The sequence below is a fragment of the Drepanopeziza brunnea genome, assembly GCF_022702325.1.
Source record: "Drepanopeziza brunnea f. sp. 'multigermtubi' strain 214-2 chromosome Unknown ctg11, whole genome shotgun sequence".
In the NCBI taxonomy this organism is placed as follows: domain Eukaryota; kingdom Fungi; phylum Ascomycota; class Leotiomycetes; order Helotiales; family Drepanopezizaceae; genus Drepanopeziza; species Drepanopeziza brunnea.
In genome coordinates this window covers 1,883,043-1,903,726 of record NW_027094074.1, presented here as the reverse complement: position 1 = coordinate 1,903,726, position 20,684 = coordinate 1,883,043, and the positions used below count along the sequence as shown (strand labels likewise).

General features: G+C 50.9%; 8 protein-coding genes across 8 annotated transcripts; 3 read left to right on the top strand and 5 right to left on the bottom strand.

Moving 5' to 3' along the window:
* Positions 1-289: 289 nt before the first annotated feature.
* L3040_006667 (uncharacterized protein) lies at positions 290-1,386 on the top strand (the record flags this gene model as incomplete). Its single annotated transcript, XM_007292237.1, has 3 exons — positions 290-745; positions 852-938; positions 1,033-1,386. The coding sequence occupies 3 exons, from the start codon at positions 290-292 to the stop codon at positions 1,384-1,386; spliced, it is 897 nt and encodes a 298-aa protein (XP_007292299.1).
* Positions 1,387-1,675: 289 nt separating this feature from the next.
* L3040_006666 (uncharacterized protein) lies at positions 1,676-5,295 on the bottom strand (the record flags this gene model as incomplete). The annotated part of the gene is made up of 7 exons (XM_007292236.1): positions 1,676-2,923; positions 2,973-3,321; positions 3,369-3,784; positions 3,828-4,068; positions 4,118-4,388; positions 4,439-4,978; positions 5,031-5,295. 7 exons carry the CDS (start codon positions 5,293-5,295, stop codon positions 1,676-1,678), a joined length of 3,330 nt encoding a protein of 1,109 aa, XP_007292298.1.
* Positions 5,296-7,089: 1,794 nt separating this feature from the next.
* Positions 7,090-9,546, bottom strand: L3040_006665 (uncharacterized protein; the record flags this gene model as incomplete). The annotated part of the gene is made up of 1 exon (XM_007292235.1): positions 7,090-9,546. One exon carries the CDS (start codon positions 9,544-9,546, stop codon positions 7,090-7,092), a length of 2,457 nt encoding a protein of 818 aa, XP_007292297.1.
* Positions 9,547-9,937: 391 nt separating this feature from the next.
* On the top strand, positions 9,938-11,571 carry L3040_006664 (uncharacterized protein; the record flags this gene model as incomplete). Its single annotated transcript, XM_007292234.1, has 3 exons — positions 9,938-9,970; positions 10,026-11,375; positions 11,425-11,571. The coding sequence occupies 3 exons, from the start codon at positions 9,938-9,940 to the stop codon at positions 11,569-11,571; spliced, it is 1,530 nt and encodes a 509-aa protein (XP_007292296.1).
* Positions 11,572-11,911: 340 nt separating this feature from the next.
* On the bottom strand, positions 11,912-12,805 carry L3040_006663 (uncharacterized protein; the record flags this gene model as incomplete). Its single annotated transcript, XM_007292233.1, has 3 exons — positions 11,912-12,361; positions 12,447-12,679; positions 12,763-12,805. 3 exons carry the CDS (start codon positions 12,803-12,805, stop codon positions 11,912-11,914), a joined length of 726 nt encoding a protein of 241 aa, XP_007292295.1.
* Positions 12,806-13,692: 887 nt separating this feature from the next.
* L3040_006662 (uncharacterized protein) lies at positions 13,693-16,650 on the bottom strand (the record flags this gene model as incomplete). Its single annotated transcript, XM_007292232.1, has 4 exons — positions 13,693-15,448; positions 15,496-16,427; positions 16,480-16,590; positions 16,642-16,650. 4 exons carry the CDS (start codon positions 16,648-16,650, stop codon positions 13,693-13,695), a joined length of 2,808 nt encoding a protein of 935 aa, XP_007292294.1.
* Positions 16,651-17,080: 430 nt separating this feature from the next.
* Positions 17,081-17,665, top strand: L3040_006661 (uncharacterized protein; the record flags this gene model as incomplete). The annotated part of the gene is made up of 3 exons (XM_007292231.1): positions 17,081-17,167; positions 17,247-17,460; positions 17,553-17,665. 3 exons carry the CDS (start codon positions 17,081-17,083, stop codon positions 17,663-17,665), a joined length of 414 nt encoding a protein of 137 aa, XP_007292293.1.
* An 879-nt stretch (positions 17,666-18,544) lies between these two features.
* L3040_006660 (uncharacterized protein) lies at positions 18,545-18,856 on the bottom strand (the record flags this gene model as incomplete). The annotated part of the gene is made up of 2 exons (XM_007292230.1): positions 18,545-18,767; positions 18,840-18,856. The coding sequence occupies 2 exons, from the start codon at positions 18,854-18,856 to the stop codon at positions 18,545-18,547; spliced, it is 240 nt and encodes a 79-aa protein (XP_007292292.1).
* Positions 18,857-20,684: the final 1,828 nt, after the last annotated feature.

The following is a 20,684-nucleotide window of genomic DNA, read 5'->3' as shown; positions in this document are numbered from 1 at the left end:
TCAACACAAACGAGTGGGCTGGTGCAAACATAGCTGCATCGACAAGTGTGCAGACGTGGCGGACGGATCTGGCAGCACTAGGCCCAGTGACAGCACCGATCTACAGATCAGGGCTGCTAGAAACGTCGATAGAGGATACAAACGAGAAGACTCCTTCCGCTCTCCCGCCTAAGCTACTCGCCAGAGCTTGCAATACCATCGAGCGGTTCAAACACAAGCTACGAACAGCCAAGCGGGAACTGCAGACTTAAGCTGCTCAGCTCACAAGACACAGCTTCGACCTGCCGCCATGTTCTTGCCAATGGCACGCGAAGCCTCTTCTGGCCCTCAGAAGTCACGAAGCCGATCATTCAATCCTCCCACCACGTCACCGATGCCTGCATTGGCTCTCTCGGCCCTCGAGCCTAATTCTCCATCCTTCCAGCCCGCTTACCACCTCGCACTTTACCTACCAATTGGACAGACCGAAGCCGAAGCCGAATCCCAACAAGACCTGCAAAACAGCATAGTCCTGACTAACGCATCAGAGGAGGACTACCTCGTCGTTTCCGCGACCCCCTCCGTCCAAGTTTTGCCCACTTCGTCAGTTCAGCCAACCCTACCACAGTTCACTAGCATGTCCGAATTCGCAGGAGAATACCCATCATTGAGAAGACCAATCTCAACCCCCCAAGACCCCTTCAACATCTCCTTCTTCGATCCCACCGATGAGGGAATAGCCTTCATCGATCTGATCATGTCTCATGTACGTCGTCGCTAGCTCCTCCTGACATCATGAAGAACCCCCCCCCCGCACCCAAATATATACCAAAATGCACTTGCTAATCACATTCGTCCGTTCGTATGAAAAGCCCGTACCAGATCTCACCGCGGACGAGACCGACATCCTGCGCGAGGCATGTGCTCTGTTCACCTGGGACGCCTTCCTTGCTCCAAACGTAAGTTTACTTAACCCCAACTCAAAGTGAAAAATGGAATGACATGGCGCAAAAACGAAAAGGGAAAAGGATACTAATGTCTTTTCAAAAGCAGGCTATCAACCTCTCGCCCGCCCCCCTTACCATCACCATCCGTCCATTCGAGCAGTTCCTCACCCAACACCTGGCCCAGACCCAGCAGCTGCTCGCGTCAACCCAGCCTCGCAGCCTCCAGCTACTCAGCGCTCTCGCTCGGCAACGACACACCCTCGGCATCAGAGTCGCTCAGCAGCTGATCGGCAGCCTGACCGCTCGCAACTTGGAGGAGAGCCAGGTGCAGGGACTGGTGAGCTTCTACTACGGGGCGCTGAAGCGGCGTTGGGACGAGCTGGTACTGCTGGCTGATGGAGTCACGGAGGAGAGAGGTCGGGACTTTAGGCAGGGGGGTTGGATTGGAGGCTTGGAGTAGAGATAGACGAGTGCAGTTTGTATGAGTGATCTTGAATACTCGGGGAAGGGGGAGGAACAGAGATCACTGTATGACTACACTGCTATTAACATCTGGTTGGCAGGCACGAAACTACTAAAACAAAGTAGTCACTCGAATAGATGCATGCACATGAATGGAAAAAGGCCTTTTTCTTCATCATGAAAATCAAGATTAGACTACACGGCCACAGCGTGGAGAGCACAATTGACAAACCCACCTCGCTAATTACAAATAAACAATAACCTGTATCCTCTATTATCTACAGATGTTACCAAGCGCATCGATCGAGCCAGCCACCCGGCCACCTTCTCACGGCCCACTTCCGCGCCTCGTCCAGGAACAGGATGCCCAGGCCGAAGGCAGCCGGGAGGAAGAAGTGCTCGACGGGGACGTCGGTCGTGCCTAGCACCTCCTGGAACCTGGGGACGTACAGCCAGAAGACAGCCATGATCAGTGCGAAGGCCATGGCTGGGAAGAGGTACCAGTTCTGCGTGCGCGGGTTGAAGAGGGGCGGGTGCTGAAAGATGGACAGGCGGCGCGTCCGGAGACACATCAGCGAGAAGCACTGCATGACGACCAGGCTCATGAAGTAGATGGACGAGCCGACGTTGTACTGGTGTGCCGCGAAGGCCGGGTCGATGGTCGCGGGGAGGTCCCCGTACTTGAACCAGAGGTGCGAGAAGGAGATGCCCTGGCGCTCGATGTACCAGAAGCCCATGGCGAAGGAGCACACCGTCTCGATGACGCCGATGATGCCGTAGGCTTGCAGGATCAGCTGCCAGTCGACCAGGCGGTCCGTCCTCGGCTTGCGCGGCTTGCGGAGGAGGACGTCGGCTTCGGGGGTTTCGTATGCCAGGACGGTGGCCGCTGCGCAGTCGGTGAAGCAGCAGATAATGATCATGAGGAAGGAGGACAAAATTTGCGGGATGCCAAACAGGGTGTTGGTCATGACAGGCCAGAACTCCGCGAACGATCCGGCGGGCAGGAGGTATGCGATGGTCTTCTTCAGGTTATCGAAGACGACTCGTCCATACTGGACAGCTTCAACGATTGCAGAGAAGGACTCGAGGAGGACCATATCTGCGGCTTCGATAGCAATGTCAGAGCCACTTCCCAGCGCAATTCCGATATCCGCGGCCTTCAGGGACGGAGCATCGTTGACTCCATCACCAGTCATAGCGACAATCTCGTCTTTACCCTGGAATTCCCGAACAATACGAAGCTTCTGCTCGGGTGTAGTCCGAGCGAACACAATCTCATCATACTTGCAGAGTTGCTCCCACTGGTATTGATTGAGAGTGATTAACTCGGGACCGCTGATAGTGATGGAAGTCTTGCCGCCGTCGTTGGATGGAACATGCCCGACAACCTTGTCATTCCGGATAGACTCTCCAGAAACAGAGTAGGCGTCTTCTCTAGCAAGAGCCGAGACATTTTTAACTAAGTGAGGTGGGTTGGTGATGATTCCGCATTCAGTTGCGATGGCTTGAGCAGTCAGAGCAAAATCTCCGGTAACCTGAAATTCATTAGTGAATCTTAACATATGTGGAAGTTCCGTGTCTTACCATAAAGATGCGGATTCCGGCTCTTCTCAGCGTCTTAACGACGGAAGGAATCTCGTCCCTGGGAGGGTCGACGATACCTACAATGCCAACTAGGGTGAGCTCAGTACGGGCGTGGTGCGAGATCTCGTCCTCGAAGTGAGTCGATGATGGTGCAGAATTGAGTTGTTCTTTAGGGATTATCTTGCGGGCCAAAAGAATGACTCGTTTTCCTTGAGCAGACCATTCGTTCTTGATTACCTCGATCTTGGCTCTGGTGGTGTTGTCCAGGTCTCTTGTGTCCCCCTCCATGTTTGTGTACTTTGAACAGCGACCAATAAGAACGTCCGGCGCTCCCTTGATCATGAGAAGGCTGATAGGTGTTAGCTATGGCCTGGGTAATTTGGAATGATAACTCACGTATCCTTGGGTCTGAAAGTAGCTGCTTCAGAGTTGGGGAGTGCAATATCAAGGCCCTCCTTTTCGACCAGTTCCAAAGTCCGGATCATATACTTGTTCTTGCTATTGAATGCCAACTCGAAGTTCTTCTTCCACATCTTACGGAGCTCAGATACCGGGCCGAGAGACTCGGAGAATCGTAGCACAGCTTGATCCGTGGCGTCGCCATTGATTTTGCGCTCATGGATAGGCAGGTTGAAGGTTCCAGCGTCAAATTCTCCCGAGTTGCACAAACCTGCCGCGGATCGGAGTTGCGCGACAGCGTTAGATGTGTGACCCTCCTTCATATCTCGCCCGTAAAGCATCATCTCATCCAGAGCTGACTCCGGTGTCATGTTATACATGCCTATGCTACATTCGGTAACAAACATTTGGTTCTGCGAAATTAGCGGAGAGTTGCGGCAGCATTGAGGATCTTACCTTGGTGAGGGTGCCGGTCTTGTCAGAGCAGATTACACTCACGGATCCAAGAGTCTCGACAGTCTTCAACGACTTGCAAAGGATCTTGTTCTTTCGCATGATATTCGCTGTGATAGTGAGTGAAGCCGTTAAAGCAATAGGCAGGCCCTCTGGAATAAACGCAATGGCAACGGAAACACAATTTACGATCAAAAGGGGAACGGTAATCCATCCTGGGTGCTCCTTGCGCAAGTAAGCAGCCCTGTCATAGTTAGACCTATGTATTCAGGTTTTCGCCGGCATTGACTTACCAAACGATTATAACCACAAGAATCATGACAAACATGATTGAGCAAATGATTATAACGAAGTCAAAGATTTCTCTCTCCAGAGGGGTCAAGCCCGTCTTTGGTGCGTTGGTCAACTTTGCAATCTTGCCGAACACGGTCGAGTCTCCTGTGGAAACGACAATACCCGTACCACTTCCAGAGACACAATGTGTACCCTGTAGGCCAATGCACCTAGTTTCGAGATAGTTGAGGTCGGTGGTCATGACTGTTCCGGATAGGGGAGCCGACTCGCCTGAAAAGAATTGTCAGATATGCGAGCCACCACCGAGCGAGGGCACTTACCGGTAAGGATCGATCGATCGAACTTCGCATCCGAGGAGATCTCTACAAATCGCAAATCAGCAGGCAGCTTATTACCAGCCTTGATGAATATGATATCGCCGGGAACAATGTCGAACGCCATGACGGTCACTCTTGCACCGTCACGTAGAACCAAGCAAGAGTCCGGAAGCATCGTGGTGATAGATGCCATGACGCGAGAGGACGACCAGTCCTGCCAAGCATTGAAGGCAGCTTGGATGAAGAACACAGCCAGCAGGACGATTGCGAGTGCCAGATTCGCTTGCGCTGGAGGGTCGCCAAGCGGCTTCCAGGCGACGAAGACGAGGATGGAACCGACGAGCAAGATTGATCCGAAGCCCTTGAAGAAATATCCGAAGATTGTCTGGAAGTAATGAGTTGGCGGAGCCGAGGGAGTATTCTTTCCATATTCTGTGAGGCGACGCTTTGCTTGTTCTGAGGAGAGGCCTTGTGTTGGAGAGCTGGAGAGCCGAGTGTAGATCTCATCTGGAGTTATGGTGTGCCAATCGAGATCGCTGAGCTCTGGATACTGTTAGCTCATGGAAGGCGACAACTATTGGAAGTCTGTAGGTACCTTTTGCAGCGGAATCTTTTGCCTTCTTGATGTCGGCTGTGCCTTTGTCCTTGGACTCAGCAATCTGGAAGGAAACAGTACGATACTGGATCGGCAGTGCTGAGGCAAGATCGATAGAACCTCTTCTGCTGTGCGAGCTGTGAATAGAGATGTTGGAATTTGTACGGTGGAAGGTTGGCCGCTCTCTTCCTTCGCCAGCTTCTACGTCCACGCTATCCCATTGAATATGCGAAGCTTTCTGCTTCTCATCACTGAATTCAACCATTGTTGCGGTTTACACTTCCCGTAAATTTGAGCAGAGCCAAAGCCTGAAAGCGATATCTAGGAGATTCTTATGAATCTCCGAGGAAGAGAGGTAAAGAGGCCGTGGATTACAGGACAAAGAGAATTGGGAAGCCGCAAAAGCTGGCGCTCAGCTTCTTTTGCGTGGCGACTGGAATAACTTGACGATAATTGTTGGAGCAGTTGACTCTCCTTATAGCACGCACTCCTTATGGGCTATGCCATGTGCGTGCCATGAGAGTCTTCCAGTAGAGTTCGATCACCACGACTAGCGGTATCGAATCTCGGCCTGCATCGTCCCCAATCGTGCTTGACAACCTGACCGGCTCAGCTGATGAAGCTTTGAAATCCGATAAAGAAATCCCTCTCGGGGGGCCAAGCTATCTCAGCATCGTGAGTTGACACTTGACACGGGCGCTGCAGAGCCAGACAAGGGACAGGCCACCAACGGTTTTGCGGCTGAGCCATTATGCCTATATCATCCTATTGGTGGGCAGGAAAGAGTCTCACTCTTCGTCCCATGCATTGGTCGGTGTCGGTGATTGCATGCGTTGCTGTGTATTCAAACAAGCTGCTCCTCGCTCTTATCCGGAGTCAACAAACACATACCGACATGACGGTCGAGGTCGCTTCCTGGCGGCTACCAATAATGCAGCATACATTCCTCGCTTAGCCGAGCATTACCAGCAATACTAACAGGCAAGCAGTAAATGCCTCAAATACCTCATACAAAGAACCGACCGACCACAGCCACTATGCGCCCCAAGACCCTGTGGTTCGTTCGAAAAGCCGGATTAATGGCGAGACGAAGCTTATCCGGCCTCAAAGCTTCCCCAGCATCAGCAAGCGCAAGGATGGCCAGGACCGCGCAGTTTGACAGATGAGATTTAATTTCAAATTGAGCAGTGGCCGCGTCGCCTCCATAGAGAGGGGACTTCGTTAATGAAGAAAAATAAGGAGATGAGACGAAGCGCATTAGACAGTAGAGTTCAGAGAGATAGCAGTTGATTTAATATTGACTTTCTGCGCCGTAGTTGGGGTCGCTGTCGGCTGCTATGATGCTGTTGCTGTTGTTGCTGCTCCCGAGATTGTGGATGATGAACGTTGGAACTTGAAGAACAAAGCTCGGGGCCAAGGGGGGGGCAAAGCTCTTGCTTTGCACCTTTCCGTTTTCGGCATGTCCACCCTGCGTAACTACTTTTACGTAGTACAAATTACCGAGTAACGGTCGGGTGTAAGAGCCCGGGGCATCTACTGATCACAGATGCTGCTATGGTGCATACATAGTAGGTACCTACCGGTACCTCTTGTCAATAACCCGCAGATGCTTGTCCGTACTTGTCATCAGTATCAATTCCTACTCTCTACTATGTGCAGCAGTTTTGAAGCAAATATCTAATGTTGAAAGGCAGAAGAGAAGAGAGACAGAGAGACAGAGAGACAGAGAGACAGAGAGACGGAGCGAGAGAGAGGAGGTGGGGGGCGGGTGGCGGGGAGGCTTGCGGCGACATCAAGAAATAAATATCGCGAGAAGATCTCCATGTAAAGGCGTTACGCTACCATTCATTGTACGAGCGGAGTAGAGTGACATTCAAATAGGCACTCGGCCGTACTGTCCAATTCCTTCAGCTGGAATCAACCGGTAGCCGTAGCCCGCCCTCGCAATGCATTGTTACCAAAACGCCAGAGACGGAGGGAAATCGCCTTGCGGCGCACTGCACCTCCTACTGCCCTCCCCAAGATTATTCACAGCCCAACCTTGCAGGTCTTCCTTTATCTACTTGTCCCTCTTGTCCAGTACCGGCCCAGTCTGGTTCTGAGTGTTACCCTTCGCCCTTTTGTTATCTCCGTCCTCTATTCTGACCAAGTCATCTGTCAAGTCTTCTTCATCAGCTACGTCCTCGTCCATCCGCTTCAGGTCGTCTTCGATTTCTTCCGTCTCTGTGAAGTGACCTTCTGATGACGCAGGCCGCTTGTCCGCTGCGTCTCCTCCACTCATTTGCCACTCCATCAATTTGGAGAAGGCAGAGTCAGGATTGCTGGATAGAGCAGGGAATGATCCCGTCTCCGCGACCTTGCCGTCATTGCCGAGAACAATAATTTGATCAGATCTCTTTATAGTTGAAAGTCGATGGGCGATTGAAATAGTGGTATTATGTCCCCGAAGCAATGCTGCCAAAGCCGAGTTGACCAGCGTCTCGGATTCCGCATCTAAAGCGGAAGTGGCCTCATCGAGAATCAGAATGTCGGGGTTCTTGAGTAGCGCTCTGGCAATGGCAATTCGTTGTTTCTGACCTCCAGATAGCTGAGCGCCACGAGCACCGACACTGGTATCAAGACCATCGGGGAAGTCACTAATGAACTGGCAGTTCGCCTTCCGTGCTGCAGCAACAATTTCTGCTCTAGATGCGCTCGGTTTGCCGTACGCGATGTTCTCCGCGATAGAACCAGAAAACAAGACTGGTTCTTGACCAACCATGCCAATACGGCGCCGAAGCGATTTGATATTCATGCTGGAGATGTCTACCCCATTGATAGAGATAGTTCCATTTGTAGGATTGTAAAATCTGAGAAGCAAGGATCCAATAGTGGACTTGCCACCGCCGCTGGGCCCAACAATGGCAACGTTGGTCCCCGATGGAATCTCAAAATCAAGACCTTCGAAGATGTTGACTGCCGGCCGTGTTGGGTAAGCGAAGTTAACGTTAGAGAATTTGATGACACCTTGGGCAGATTTGACCTTTACTCCAACTGTAGAGTGGATACTAGGCTTTCGATCTTGGAGCTCGAATAAGCGACTGGCAGCACCAACACCCTTCATGAGTTCGGAGTAGAAGCTGGAAACACCAAACAGACTCGATCCTGCATAGGCAGTATACATCAGGAACGAGGTCAAATCGCCAATACTAATGACACCGCTCTTGACCATAGACCCCCCAGAATAGAGCAATGCCAAGATTGTCATGTTCCCGAGGAACCCTGAGGAACTGAAGAAAGTAGCGCTGATGATAGCCTCTCGCTTTCCTAACGCGAAAATCTTCTTGATTTGGTGATTGTATCGTCCAACTTCCTGGATCTCGCCAGCAAATGCCTGACTCGTTCGCACATTTCCAAGTCTCTCTTCCGCGATTTTCGTCAAAGTTCCCAGGTTCCGTTGAATTTTCCGACTAAGATTTCGGATAGCTCGACCGTAAAAGAAAGCACCGATTGCCACGGGTGGAAACATCAGGCAAAGAATGCTGGTGAGCTTCAGACTGACCCAAGCCATCGCCGCAAATCCAGCACCTCCACTGACAATTGCTCTAAGTCCATCGGACAGATTCTGCGTAATGCTTTTGCCAACAATGACAGTATCTGAACCGAGCCGAGAGATCAAATCTCCGACTCGGTTGGCATCAAAGAACTCGGCATTCTGCACATATGTCCGCCGGTACAGCTGCGAGCGTAGCCTGGAAACGATGCGTTCTCCTACAATTCGAAGAATGATGATACGTCCATAATTCGCGGCCGCTCCAACAGTGAGAACTGCACCAAGAGCCAGATAAAACTGTCCGGTTTCCAGGCCGAACAATTTGCCTCCCTCCGAGGGATCCTTGGTAGCTAGATCCAATATTTTTCCGATAGAAAAGGGTATAGACATTGTAATACTGGATGAAATCAACAGAAAGGCAAAGGCCAGTCCTAGCCATTTTGCCTCTGGTCTTGCAATCTTGATTAACCTCCATATCTCGCCGAGTCCTGCAGAGTTATTGGTCTTATTGCTCTGGAGACGCGCACTCAGGTTGACCTGGGCTGCTCTGTTTGCCTTCTCGCTTCTCCCGAATCCAGCTTGATCGTCGATCAGATCTTCCTCTTCCTCCTCTCTTTTAGCCCTCACTTTTTCTATCAGATCCTGCCGGTCCTGGGATTTCGGTGCTTCCCGCAAGCGAGGGGTATAATTGAATAGCCGTAGTTGAGCAGCTGCCGGCCTCCAATGTGCCAACAGGCCTACTCTTGGTTGTACAAAAAGACTTGCTGGATGGACTTGCGCCTTCGGTCGGACGGCCGAGGGTACCATTTGAAAAGAAGCATTGACGCTAGATTTGTATCGTATAGAGACGTGAGATGACAAAGGCGCGGATACTCGAGAGGTCGTCGTCGTAGGTATAGTACTCCATTCCGCGAGCTGCTTAGAAGCTCTCTCGAAGAACGAGGCCCCCTGGCCACAGCCTCGGAAGACGGTCGCACGTCGCATCACGAAAGGGATATCAGATCCGCTGATATCACCTGCACCTGTATAGATAAAGTTCGGGTCGTCGAAGGCGCATGGTCACTTCGAGCGGAGCCGAGCATGGAAGAGCGCGGGCCGATGTGAGAGGGTAGAGGGTAGATGTCTCGCGAGTGGTGATGATGCAGTCTTGAATTGAAAATTACCCGTTTGAAGCCTCTGAGTAGCTGCCGGTGTTTTGTTTTCCCGTGGTGGGGTAAGTAGCTCCCTACCTATACCTCCTTGCACTTATTGTTCTCCCTCCTAACGGGTAGGATTCCACACAGTACTTCCTTTTTCCACAAAGAAAATCTCATCTCAAACACAATACTCTGTCACAATCATCTCTCGGAAGCTACTCGGGGTAGAGACCGTCAAAATGCCTGTTGACTACAGTAAGTGGGATGCCCTGGTATGTATATCTCGCCATGGAATTCCCTGGAACCTGCATTCTGATCCATGGACAGGAGCTCAGCGACGATTCAGATATTGAAGTTCATCCCAACGTCGATAAGCGTTCCTTCATCCGGGCCAAGCAGAATCAAATCCACCAAGCTAGATTCGAGCGTAAAAATCAGATCGAGACGTATAAGTATGAGCGCATCATCAATGATGGCCTCCTCAAGCGCATCAACGCTCTCCTCGCCGCTCTGCAATCCCATAACAAGGAGATCCAGAGCCGCAGTCCAGATGAGCTGGTCTTCCAAGCAATCATGGAGTCTGTTAGTGCTTCGGACGGAGACCAGCCCCCGCCCCCACCAGTTGGTGTCCACACCCAAGAGAAAGAGCCAACTAGCTATTCAAAGATGATGGCTGCTCTGGTCGATCAGGTTAAGTCAAAAGTTGACGAGGACAAGCCAGCGGATGCGGATCGATTCGAGGCGTATGTTAAGGAGATCACTTCGCACAAGACAAAGGTTGAGGGTCTACAAACGCAGCTGCTAGCTGAATTGAACAGGTTGGAAGTAGAAGAGGCCAAGAAGATTACAAGTGAGGGTCTCCACGACGGCTTTAACAGTTCTCATGTCACCAAAGCCGACACTATTGCATCCACTACAGAGGTGAAGAAGACGAAGAATGATAAGATCCAGGCGGTCGAAGTGTTGAACCCAAATGTTTTGGCAGCACGAGATCCGGATGGCACGCAGTCGTCAGGTGCCGATGCAGATGTCGACGAGCCAGATGCAGACGAGGAAGACGACGAGGAAACGGAGCCGACGGAGCTGGGTAAGGCGTTCTCCAAGATCAAGATCGGAGATTATCGAGCCTCGCTGCAATACATCTCTGCCCACCCACCAGTACTAGCTGAAAGAGAGACTGATGCTTTGCTGGTTATGGCATTCAACAATTGCATGGATGGGAAGGAAGATTTCGCCCGGCAATGCGTACACCAAGGGCTCCTGCTACAGTATTGCAGAGCCCTTGGCAAGGATGGAGTTGGTCTATTCTTCAAGCGCATCACCACCCAAGGCCACCAAGCCCAGAAAGTCTTCTTCGATGATGTTAACTCTACCTTCCAAAAGATCAAATACAGATCCAAGGAGCTTGAGAAGCAGCGAGCACAACAAGAAGCAGACGGTAGAGGTGGAGTCGAGCAAATCCAGTTACATGCTGTTGATCCTGGAACGTCCATCAACATTACAATCCCTCCTGCTACGAGCGAGAACCCAGAGGAAATCAAGGCGAGAGAGTTGTTTGAGGCTTTCCCACCAGGCCTGCAAAAGGCTTTGAAGAGTGGAAGCTTGGATGAGGTCAACAAAGTGTTGGGTAAGATGAGTGTTGAGGAGGCCGAGGAGGTTGTTGCTCAATTGGGCGAGGTAATTCCACATATATGATATAAGTACAGTTCTAAGCTGATCCAATTAGGGCGGTATGTTATCTTTAGAGGAGCAAATCATCGATGCCACTACCGAGGAAGGCCAAGCCGCGTTGAAGGATTTCGAAGAGCAAGAGCGAGCTGCTGCTAAGGCCAACGCTGCATCTTTGAGCAATTATTCTGAAGACCCAGAATGAACCTGTAGGATACGAGAGGGATGCCGTATGGCCCTGGAGAACGACCTAATAATAGCAGTATAGCAATAGCATGTCATACGATTTTTAACGCGATAGAGACCAATGAACTTTCACGATTTTGCAAATGTCCCGAGTCCTTCATAAGGTGGTCTTGATATGTGCCGTGCATTTTCAACGCCCCAGCCCAGATCCAGCATCCAGGCAGCGCAAACGAAAGATACAACCAGCAATGCACCCAACTCTGATCTTACACGCCCAATCAAAGCAGCCACGAGAAATACCCCAAATCATCCGATTGTATTGACAAGTGACCTTATTTGCCTGTCCACGTAGCCGTCCCTTAAACACCCGTCGCACCCGGTGCCTTCTCGTCCTTCTTCAGCGCCAACAACAGATCCCGGAACTTCGCCTTCTCGCTCCCGCTCGCCCCGCCCTTGGTGCCCTTGCCGCTCAAATCGACCAGCTTCGCAATGCGCTCCCAGCTCGTACCTCCGGCCGCCGTGTCCTCTCTGCTCTCGAGGAACTGCTCGGCATCCCGACGGGTCGCAGCGATGCTCTTCTCCTTCTTGGCGTTGTAGTTCTCATAGAAGTCATCAATGTTCTGCTGCGCGGCCTTGACCGTCTCCTCCTTGCGCTCGGCGGAGCGGGCCTCGCGCTCCTGCAGAGCCAGGTCCCGACGCTCGCGCCACTGCTTGAGGACCTCGGGCTCCTCCTCATCGGCGGCGTGCGGGGCCGAATAGGAGGATTGGAAGGGGGTTGTGTGCGTGATGCTGCCACCTGGTGCTACGTCCTGTTTGATAGCCGTGCGGTCAGCTCCTGCCCTCTTCTGCCCCTCTGGTTATGTGAACAATGCAGATGTGGCATGGAGAACGTACGTTGTTGGATGTGTCGATTGCGGGGAACGAGCTCTCGAAATCCGTGACCTGCTCGTTGCCTCCTCCGCTGTAGCCACCACCGCCGAGCAAGTCGTCGTCGCCTCCATCCTCCACGTACGCCGCATTGTCGTTGCCCGAAGCAAACTGATCCGCATCGTCTCCCAGGAGGGCCTTCTCGCGACTTAGGAAATCGTCTCCCTCAAAGCCGGAGCTGCCTTGAGCTTCTGTTTGTGCTAGGCGTGGTGTTAGTACGGGGGGGAGGCAGCAAAGATGCCAGATTGATGAAGGAGTGAAAGGAGGTGAAAGAGAGACTTACCGCCGGAGTCAAACTCCTCAAGGGACGGGAATCGGTCAGCCATTTTGTGTGGTGAGATGAGTTCTGATCGAGACCGAGATCGTTAACATAAGTAAGTTGTACCGGTTCTCTGTTGATTGTCAACCTCACCTGGTCTTTGGAGGAGGCCCACTTAATAGCCGCCACTAGTACGGCCCACTCAAGCGCATGCCCCTGTCAAATTCAAGGATGTTTGAACGACACGGTTTCAGTGTTTGCTGATTGCTCTTAGGAATTCTCGACAAAGACAATCAACAAGCGTCTGAAATAACTACTGTTTGGTAGTTCCTAGCCGTGCTGCTTTTATCGCAGCAGAAAAGCCTCTTATACACCATTGAACATTACTTTAGTAGCACGTCTTGAGGATTCCCTCAAAGGTTAACACAAGCCCAGGAGCGCTGGAACTCATCTTGATCCGTCGTCGCTGGTCGCTGGGAAACTTCATTGCTTTTCTGTCTTCTCATATGAAGGCCTATTTACTCCCAACCTTCAGAAGCTCTCTGATTATATCAGCAATGAGTTTGATTATGTCAAATTCCGAGGCAGCTGCAGACTATATATTACTTGTTTCCCTGAAGATGTTTTCCCCGCCTAAGAGTTTGATAATACATAATTCTTGTTTGTCAGCTCCGTCTTATATTCCTATCTTATCGCAATATTTAGTGTCCCGAAAGGTCACTTTGTGTTTTCTATATCCTCTTTTACCAGTTAACACGGTGGTGTAGGCCTGAATGGGAACGAGCGTTAGGGGATACTTCCCGACACCGGCGGGCACCCGCGGCTTCATCATGAAAAATCCAAAGCAGACGACAGAATCGTAAATCATCCTCATACACGGAAAGTAAGTAGCAACACAAGCGACATTTGGCCAGAGACGCAGAAAGGTATCTCATATATTTACAAAACAACTATCTACACATACCTCACCTCCCCGAAAAGACCGGCTCGGACCTGTACCAAAGCCGCCAACTCCAGCAAGAACTCCTGCAACACGATCACATTTGTCAGGAGATGGTTGACGCTGACCGTCTTCGACACCTCTTCCTTCTCTTCTTTCTCCTCTTCATTCAATGCAGAGCTTTCATCTGCCTCTACAGTGCTACTTTCTTTACCCTCGTCTATGCTCGCGCCTTTGAGATCCGGGAACGGAATAGGAGTCACACTATTCTTTGGTTGGGGCTGTGTAACTTTCCGCGCGAGGATACTTTGGTCTACGGCTGCGAATGCCGCTGTTTGGCTAGCTGGAATGCCTTTTCCACTCTTCTCGTCGGCTCGCAAGGGATTATGCGAAAAGGCACGTGGGCTGGTTCGTGCGGAATGGTCTACGCCCAGTGGAAATTGTGGAGGAAGCACTGGGTTGCGTGATGATGCAGAGTTAGCGTATCCATGAGCTCCTAGCCCGCTGCTGCTACGATCCTGGCTTCTTCGGCCCCGCGGGGAGTGGGATCTTGATGGTGTCCCGAGTTCGGGGAAGATGCGCTGAGCGAAAGCATCGAGAGCTGATAGCCGAGCAGGAGATGAAGACCGAGACGGAGAATTGGCGCGGGAGTGAGGGGTGTGTTGTCGGTTCGGAACAGGGGTAACTGACGAAGCAGATCGGAATGCTTCTCGACGCTGTTGGAGCAGTTCATCGAAGCGCGGAATCTCAGAGCGATATGTTGCAATTTGGTCAACGAGAGTCTTAATTTGATTGAGCAGTGTTGGGTTCTGGGACTCAGACCACCTCGGTGTCCGACGAGCCAATTTCAAGTTCCGGATCTGTGCTTTTTCCTGCCCTTCTATGGGATCACCAAACCCCAAGAGTAAAGGGTCTTCAGAGCCAACGTCCTCCTCATCATCGTCGTAGCTGAACTTGGACGGATCTGGCAGCAGCCAGCCATCTATCTTCATGAACCCGCACGTGGCCAGGTCGATTATCGATCCTGTCAGAGACAGATTTGTTTCTACCGAGTTCGTAAAAAACGATGCCAGAATGAGAACCAATGCTTTAAGCATGGGGTCCTCCGATCGTAGAGTGTGCGACCGAATTTCCCGAGGCGCACCAGAAATTTTGGGTAGCGTTCCAGTGAACTTCGAAGTACCAGGCGATTTGGGCGCAATCAGGGTCACTGAGCAGGCATGGCTTTCCAACGCACTCATGCAGTCCTTCACATGATTTTCGTATAGCCCATCAAAATTGTCCTCACCTCCGATGTTCCCGGCAAGTGTGAGCAAGAAGTCCATTTCCATTTCGTGGGCTCCGATACTTCGCTGTGGACCATCAGCTAGCACGTTGCTGGTCCATAGTAGGGTTGTCACGGCATATCTGTGATGCCGCTTCAGAATAACAGAGACTAGCTGTAATGTGACAGAAATGGTCTGCTCGTTCAGTGACCGAAGGCTGGCTTGGATCAAATCAACCAAATTGAAAAGTGCCGGAGTTGACACCGCTTCGACATGTGTAGACATCATGGTTGCGAGATCCATCGATTTTCGTTTTCTTGCTGCACTTACAGATGCTATAGACACCGACGGGGCAGGGACTGTATCTGGCAACGCAAGAAGATAGTGTAATATGAGGTGAATCATGTCTGGATGATCCAAGGCCTCTAGTATTCGTCGTAAGTAGGTCAGAACTGCTACTGAAGACCCCCCGTCTACGTCCGAGGACTCAAGTAGCGAGGGGTATCTTTAACGTTAGTGGGTATGAGATAAGTGGTAGATAGAAATTCTTACAAAAGCTGTTGGAGAAAGATGACTTGGAAATGTTCTAGCAATGTCTGCTTCACCTCGCCAGATTTGCAGTGATTAAGAACATCCTGCCAGAAAACCAAGTGTGACAGAAAGGTTTCCATGTGCATCTGAAATTCTGAAGATGAGGAGCTGACAATATCTGATGAGGTATGCGGCTGTTCATAGTCCGAGAAAGCCAATATGGGTGGAAGGTCTTCTAAGCCATGGTCAATTACCAGCTTTCGGCTGAGTTGACTGTACAATGCTCCTAGACCCGTTGCCATCAATGTGGCGAGATCGCTTTCGACAATCCATTGTTCCAGAGCCACAGAGCTCGAGGCTGCTTCGATGATGTACAGAAGTCCCGTCCTCGCAAAGTCGCCTATCCTGCCCTCATGATGGATATAGTCTATCAATAGATAGAACAGCGGGAAGTCTTCCTTGTGTGTCTTTCCCGTAAATTTATCGTGGGCATCTTGTCCGTCCTCTGCATCACTACGTTCCTGTGCTGTAAACCACGCAGGCAGGATCTCCGGATCAAGCCTGATCTTGGTGGTGATATTGAATGACAGCTCCACGACCTCGACCTCCGTATCCGATCCCAGACGTATGCTGTTTGCTCCAGTAATGCGAACCAAAAGGTTCATGAGACTGTTCGAGAATGTGTCGTTTTCCACGAAGTCCTCCTCTTCGCTATCAATCAGAGTCGCAAAGAACGCAACCCCTTCCCTGATGATTCCTTCATTGTACGAAGTTGTCGCTATCTTGCCGATAGTGACGTATATTTGCTTCGTAGATGCAAAGGTAATGCATGGATGTGGTAAAGGGCGTCTCGTCTCATCGCTGATAATGGCTGTTAAGCCTTGAAGGCTAGCCCGGATGTCTTCGGCAGCTTCGTGGTCCCTAGACAAATTGGATGCACCACGCCATGTTTGCTATTCCCGTCAGCTACACGCAACGTGACGACCTGAATGTATATTGACGGACCAAGAGCTGGTTGTACCCCTTCTTGAAGCGTGCCAGACGCTTCTCGGGATTATTGCTAGAAGCCTTGCTGGAACTCGGGGCGAGGGAAGTGCCCGCTATGAGGCGTGACCACTACAGAGTATATTAGTCAAGTTGGAAGTATCGACGTGGGGGAAATCTCACAAAGTCCATGGCTGTCTGAAAATCCTCATCGTCCTGGCCGCATGCGCATGGAGACAATCTCGAAATGGGTCTCAGACACGCGAGTCGTCGCGCTGGGTTAATTTGGCGGCACGGACCAGATCAGCCACAGTCCAGCTATCGCTCAGCCACATCGAATATATTTTCATCTTCACCATCTCCGTCTACCGGTATCACTCCTTTTCAAACCAGCAGGCAATATTAGACCTGCATTTAATATCTCCTCCAGAGTCGATCTTTTCCCATCCTCGGCTCTTAACTCGAGAGTAAAGATCAGCAGAGCAAAATAATCTCAATTCTAACCAAGTTCACTCCTTATCTTGGCCGGGAAAATTTTCACCTCCTCGCCCAAGGCCCGATGCAACAACAAACCCGCCGCTGTTGCTGAATACCGTTGCTATAGATTTCACACCAAACCACGATGCCACCTTTAATCAAAATCTCAATTCCAGAAGGAACCAAATCCATAGATCTTACGGCCTTGTCGCTGTACGAGCACCGATCTCAGGTGAGTCTGAATTCGTCCCATGGCCTCGCCGGCGCTTTAAAGATCATTCAATATAGCATACATTGACCCTACACCTTAGATCATTGTGGAATGGACGGATGGGAGCGCTAATTTCGGAGCCACCTTTGTTGGCCCGACCGCCAGCTTCGTGCTTGCCGACAAAGCTTTCGGCCAACCAATTATTTCTCTGACCGACAACGTTCCCAAAGTGCTCTCAGTCAGCTTCAAATTCTACGACATGACTCCCTCGATCCTGGAACCGAAAATCTCGAATGTCGGCCCCCAAGGAAACGGTACGTCTGCTCGACATCAAGGGTCCTCAAGCCTTTCCAACTCCTTTACGTTCCTGGCCAATCCCCAAAGCATGTGCTCACTGATTCAACAGGGACTCAGGTCCAGATTACAGGATATGCGTCTAGTGATAAGAAGCATGAGAAGCCAACGACGCTCACTGTGCTTTTTAAAAGACCTCTGCGGGGGATCAAGAGGAATACTTGAATTGTTCTTATCAACTTAGCTTCTCATACATTACCCTAAGATACCTCTTTTATTTATGAATTCGGCTTTTTCCAAAGGTGTCTACCGCTTGGCGTTCAGAACTCGGCTAACAAAAATAACGCTACCGTGGAAGTAAACAATAGGGGGCGAATCAACCTATAGAATCTGAGACAGCGCCAAAAGCCCTTTGCGACGACATCGGTACTCCGTTTTATCTTACAAGCAATGATTTTTCATTTCTCAAATACGAACAGGCAGGCATATTCAAGCAGTACACACACATACTTGAAGATGGGAAGAGTCATTGCAGCAGCATTATCGTTCAGTATTGCAGAAAATCTGGCTCACAATTCAATGTTGTTGTGGCCCAAATCTTTTCATAATTGCAGCACTTCAAACGATATATACATATATACATATAACATTACGCCATCGAGGTGACCCCATAACGAACGCCTCCTGCGCGGTCTCCATAATTTCTGCTAGAGGCGAGCTGGGCAACGTCCCGACCGTCTTCAATAGCATTGGGATGCGCTGGCATCCCTCGTCATCCATCCACATATCCATCCGGTTCCGCCTCTTGTCCAGCTCCAGCTTCCTCTTCCTCTGGGAATGGTCGCCGCGCTCTCGTATGCGCACCAACCACAGCTCCATCGAAGACCCCCACCGGCGCCTCCGCTCCAAGAGCCCGCAAGCGACTCAGCCCCCATCCTCACCACTCACTCACTGCCTCATCTCCCCAACCCCCTCGCACATGCCCACATCATATGCCGACCCTCCATCATCACCGAATGGGGCGCCCGTCGACACTCTGGCAAGTCCCGTCCTCCCCACCCACGTATTTATATTTCCGTATCCCTGAACCAAAGCCGGCGATCTTCAAGGCTTCTCCTCGTCCGACTCCAAGACCGTGTCGAGCGACGGCGACACGGCGATCTCGGGGACGAACATGTAGGGATGGTACTTGTGCTCCCTGGCGAGCATGGCGGCTTTGGCCCGGGCCATCCGGTTGCTGAAATCCAGCTTGGCGTCTGGCTGGGAGTTTGCTGGGGAGGCGTAGGTGGCTCGGCTGGGGCTGGAGTATGGTTGTTGTGGTCTTGGTCTGGTCCCTCTATTAGAACACGTCATGTTGCATTTCAAGGGAGGGAAGAGGAAAAGGGGCACGAGAGCGTACCTTCGAGAATAGTCCATGTTTACAATAAATGTAGTGGCTGGGTAGAAAAGGATTGTATGTTATAGATGAGGATGGGAATTGGATTGTCTGGCGAAAGGATGGGATGAGAAGAGGCAGCTGTTCTGTTTGTCTTGGAGATACGTAGTAGCATGAAGTACTATTTCAGGTGGGGTAATATGGGGATATATGTGTATCGGACCGTCGGTCTTCTGCACCTCAAGCGGACTCTCTGCCCGACACACCCCGACGCTACAACGCTCCACGTCGGGGCAAAAGCTTTCTTAGGTTCTTAGGCCCATTAGCCTTAATCCATCAGCCCTGCTTCGAAACCGATCTCATGTGAATATGATTGGAAGGCGGACATCTCGCATCGAACATGATTGGAAGGCGGACATTTTGCGGCGAACATGATTGGAAGGCGGACATCTTGCATCGAACATGATTGGAAGCGGACATCTGCTCCCTTTCTTGAGTCAAGCCTAGTACAAGAACGGAAGAACGTCATAAGGATTCCCCCCCCGGTCCGTCCCACCTCCTTTCCTCTCTAGCGAGAAGTTAATGTTGCAAGAGTTCAGTTGGATTGGGACAAACTCGCTGGCTAGCTAGTAAAGCGTCCCTGGGATCGGAATCTCCGCCCGAAGAGATGACGTAGTGTTCCGGTAGGCATGACATGCTGTTAGCGCGCTCGTACTACGTATTTCGGGGGGCTCGTGTTGCGGGAGATCTGCGTGAGGGGGACGGCCGGTTCATTCTATGCTCAATGCTCAAAATGTCAAGCAAAAGATAAGACCGAGCCTTGGCTTGGACGATTCACATGAGCCTCAGCTGCTTGTCCTGTACTAGGTACTATTACGGTAGATGTAGCTGTACCGGTACCTGAGGCTGCATATCCAGGTGGGGAACGGGGGGGAGCGGTTTGGTCATTCTCGTATTTTCGTATTTGGCTGCGTTGCGCTAAGTCCTGGCTGTTCGAATGCAAAAGCTTGGGCTCGGTTGGGATGCTATAGCGACGGGATGAATTCGTGTTTGTGAAACTTGCACTCTTCGTTCCGCTGAGAGAGCGAGCGGGCTTCACTTTCTTAGTCGTTACCGAGGAGGGGGAAAAGATAGTAGCAAGATAGACGACGGGATACGAGAAGTGGCGTCCTGTAGTGATTTCCAAAAAAAGAAGTGCTGTCCGTCATTGAGAAATCGAGCAAGCGCGCCAATGGGAATGAATTTGCCCGGATGTCGGTTTTCCCATTTCGAAACGTGATAGGATGGAAATACGGAAGGGGAATGTCGATGGTAGCGAGAGAATTGGGTCCCGTGACTATTCCGAAAGACTATGATAAGTCCTCCAGATCGGCTCGCACAGCCCCCGGCCCCCGAGTCCCTTGACTATTTTCGTGTTGTTTTCCGCCCGATCGGTTCAGCCTGCATGTCCTCAAATAGTTCACTGTGCATATGCATCTCTAAGCATATTCTGTTGTGCGGCTCAAGGGAAAGCCAACATTACTTCTGCTCGCCACCCTACTGTATGAGAGCACGGTTGTTGTTGTTGATGTTGTTGTCTCAGAGGGGGAAGATTGCAACGTTGCAATTCATAGATTCCAGCGTTTGCAAGAATCGATTGCAACCATTGTATTCATTTCTTGCAAAAATCGAGCCTCGAAGGGTGGTTTTCAGTTACAATAATGGCTATGGCTTTCATAGGGCTATCAGAGTATCCAATCCCCATGATCTTCTTCAGCCCCTTGCCAGAATTGCCCGTCGTTCAAAGATCGCCATGACGTTGTGCAGTGCGATCCCTGCACGTCTCAACTTATTACTGTTCTAATATTGAGTACTCAGCATACACCAGAT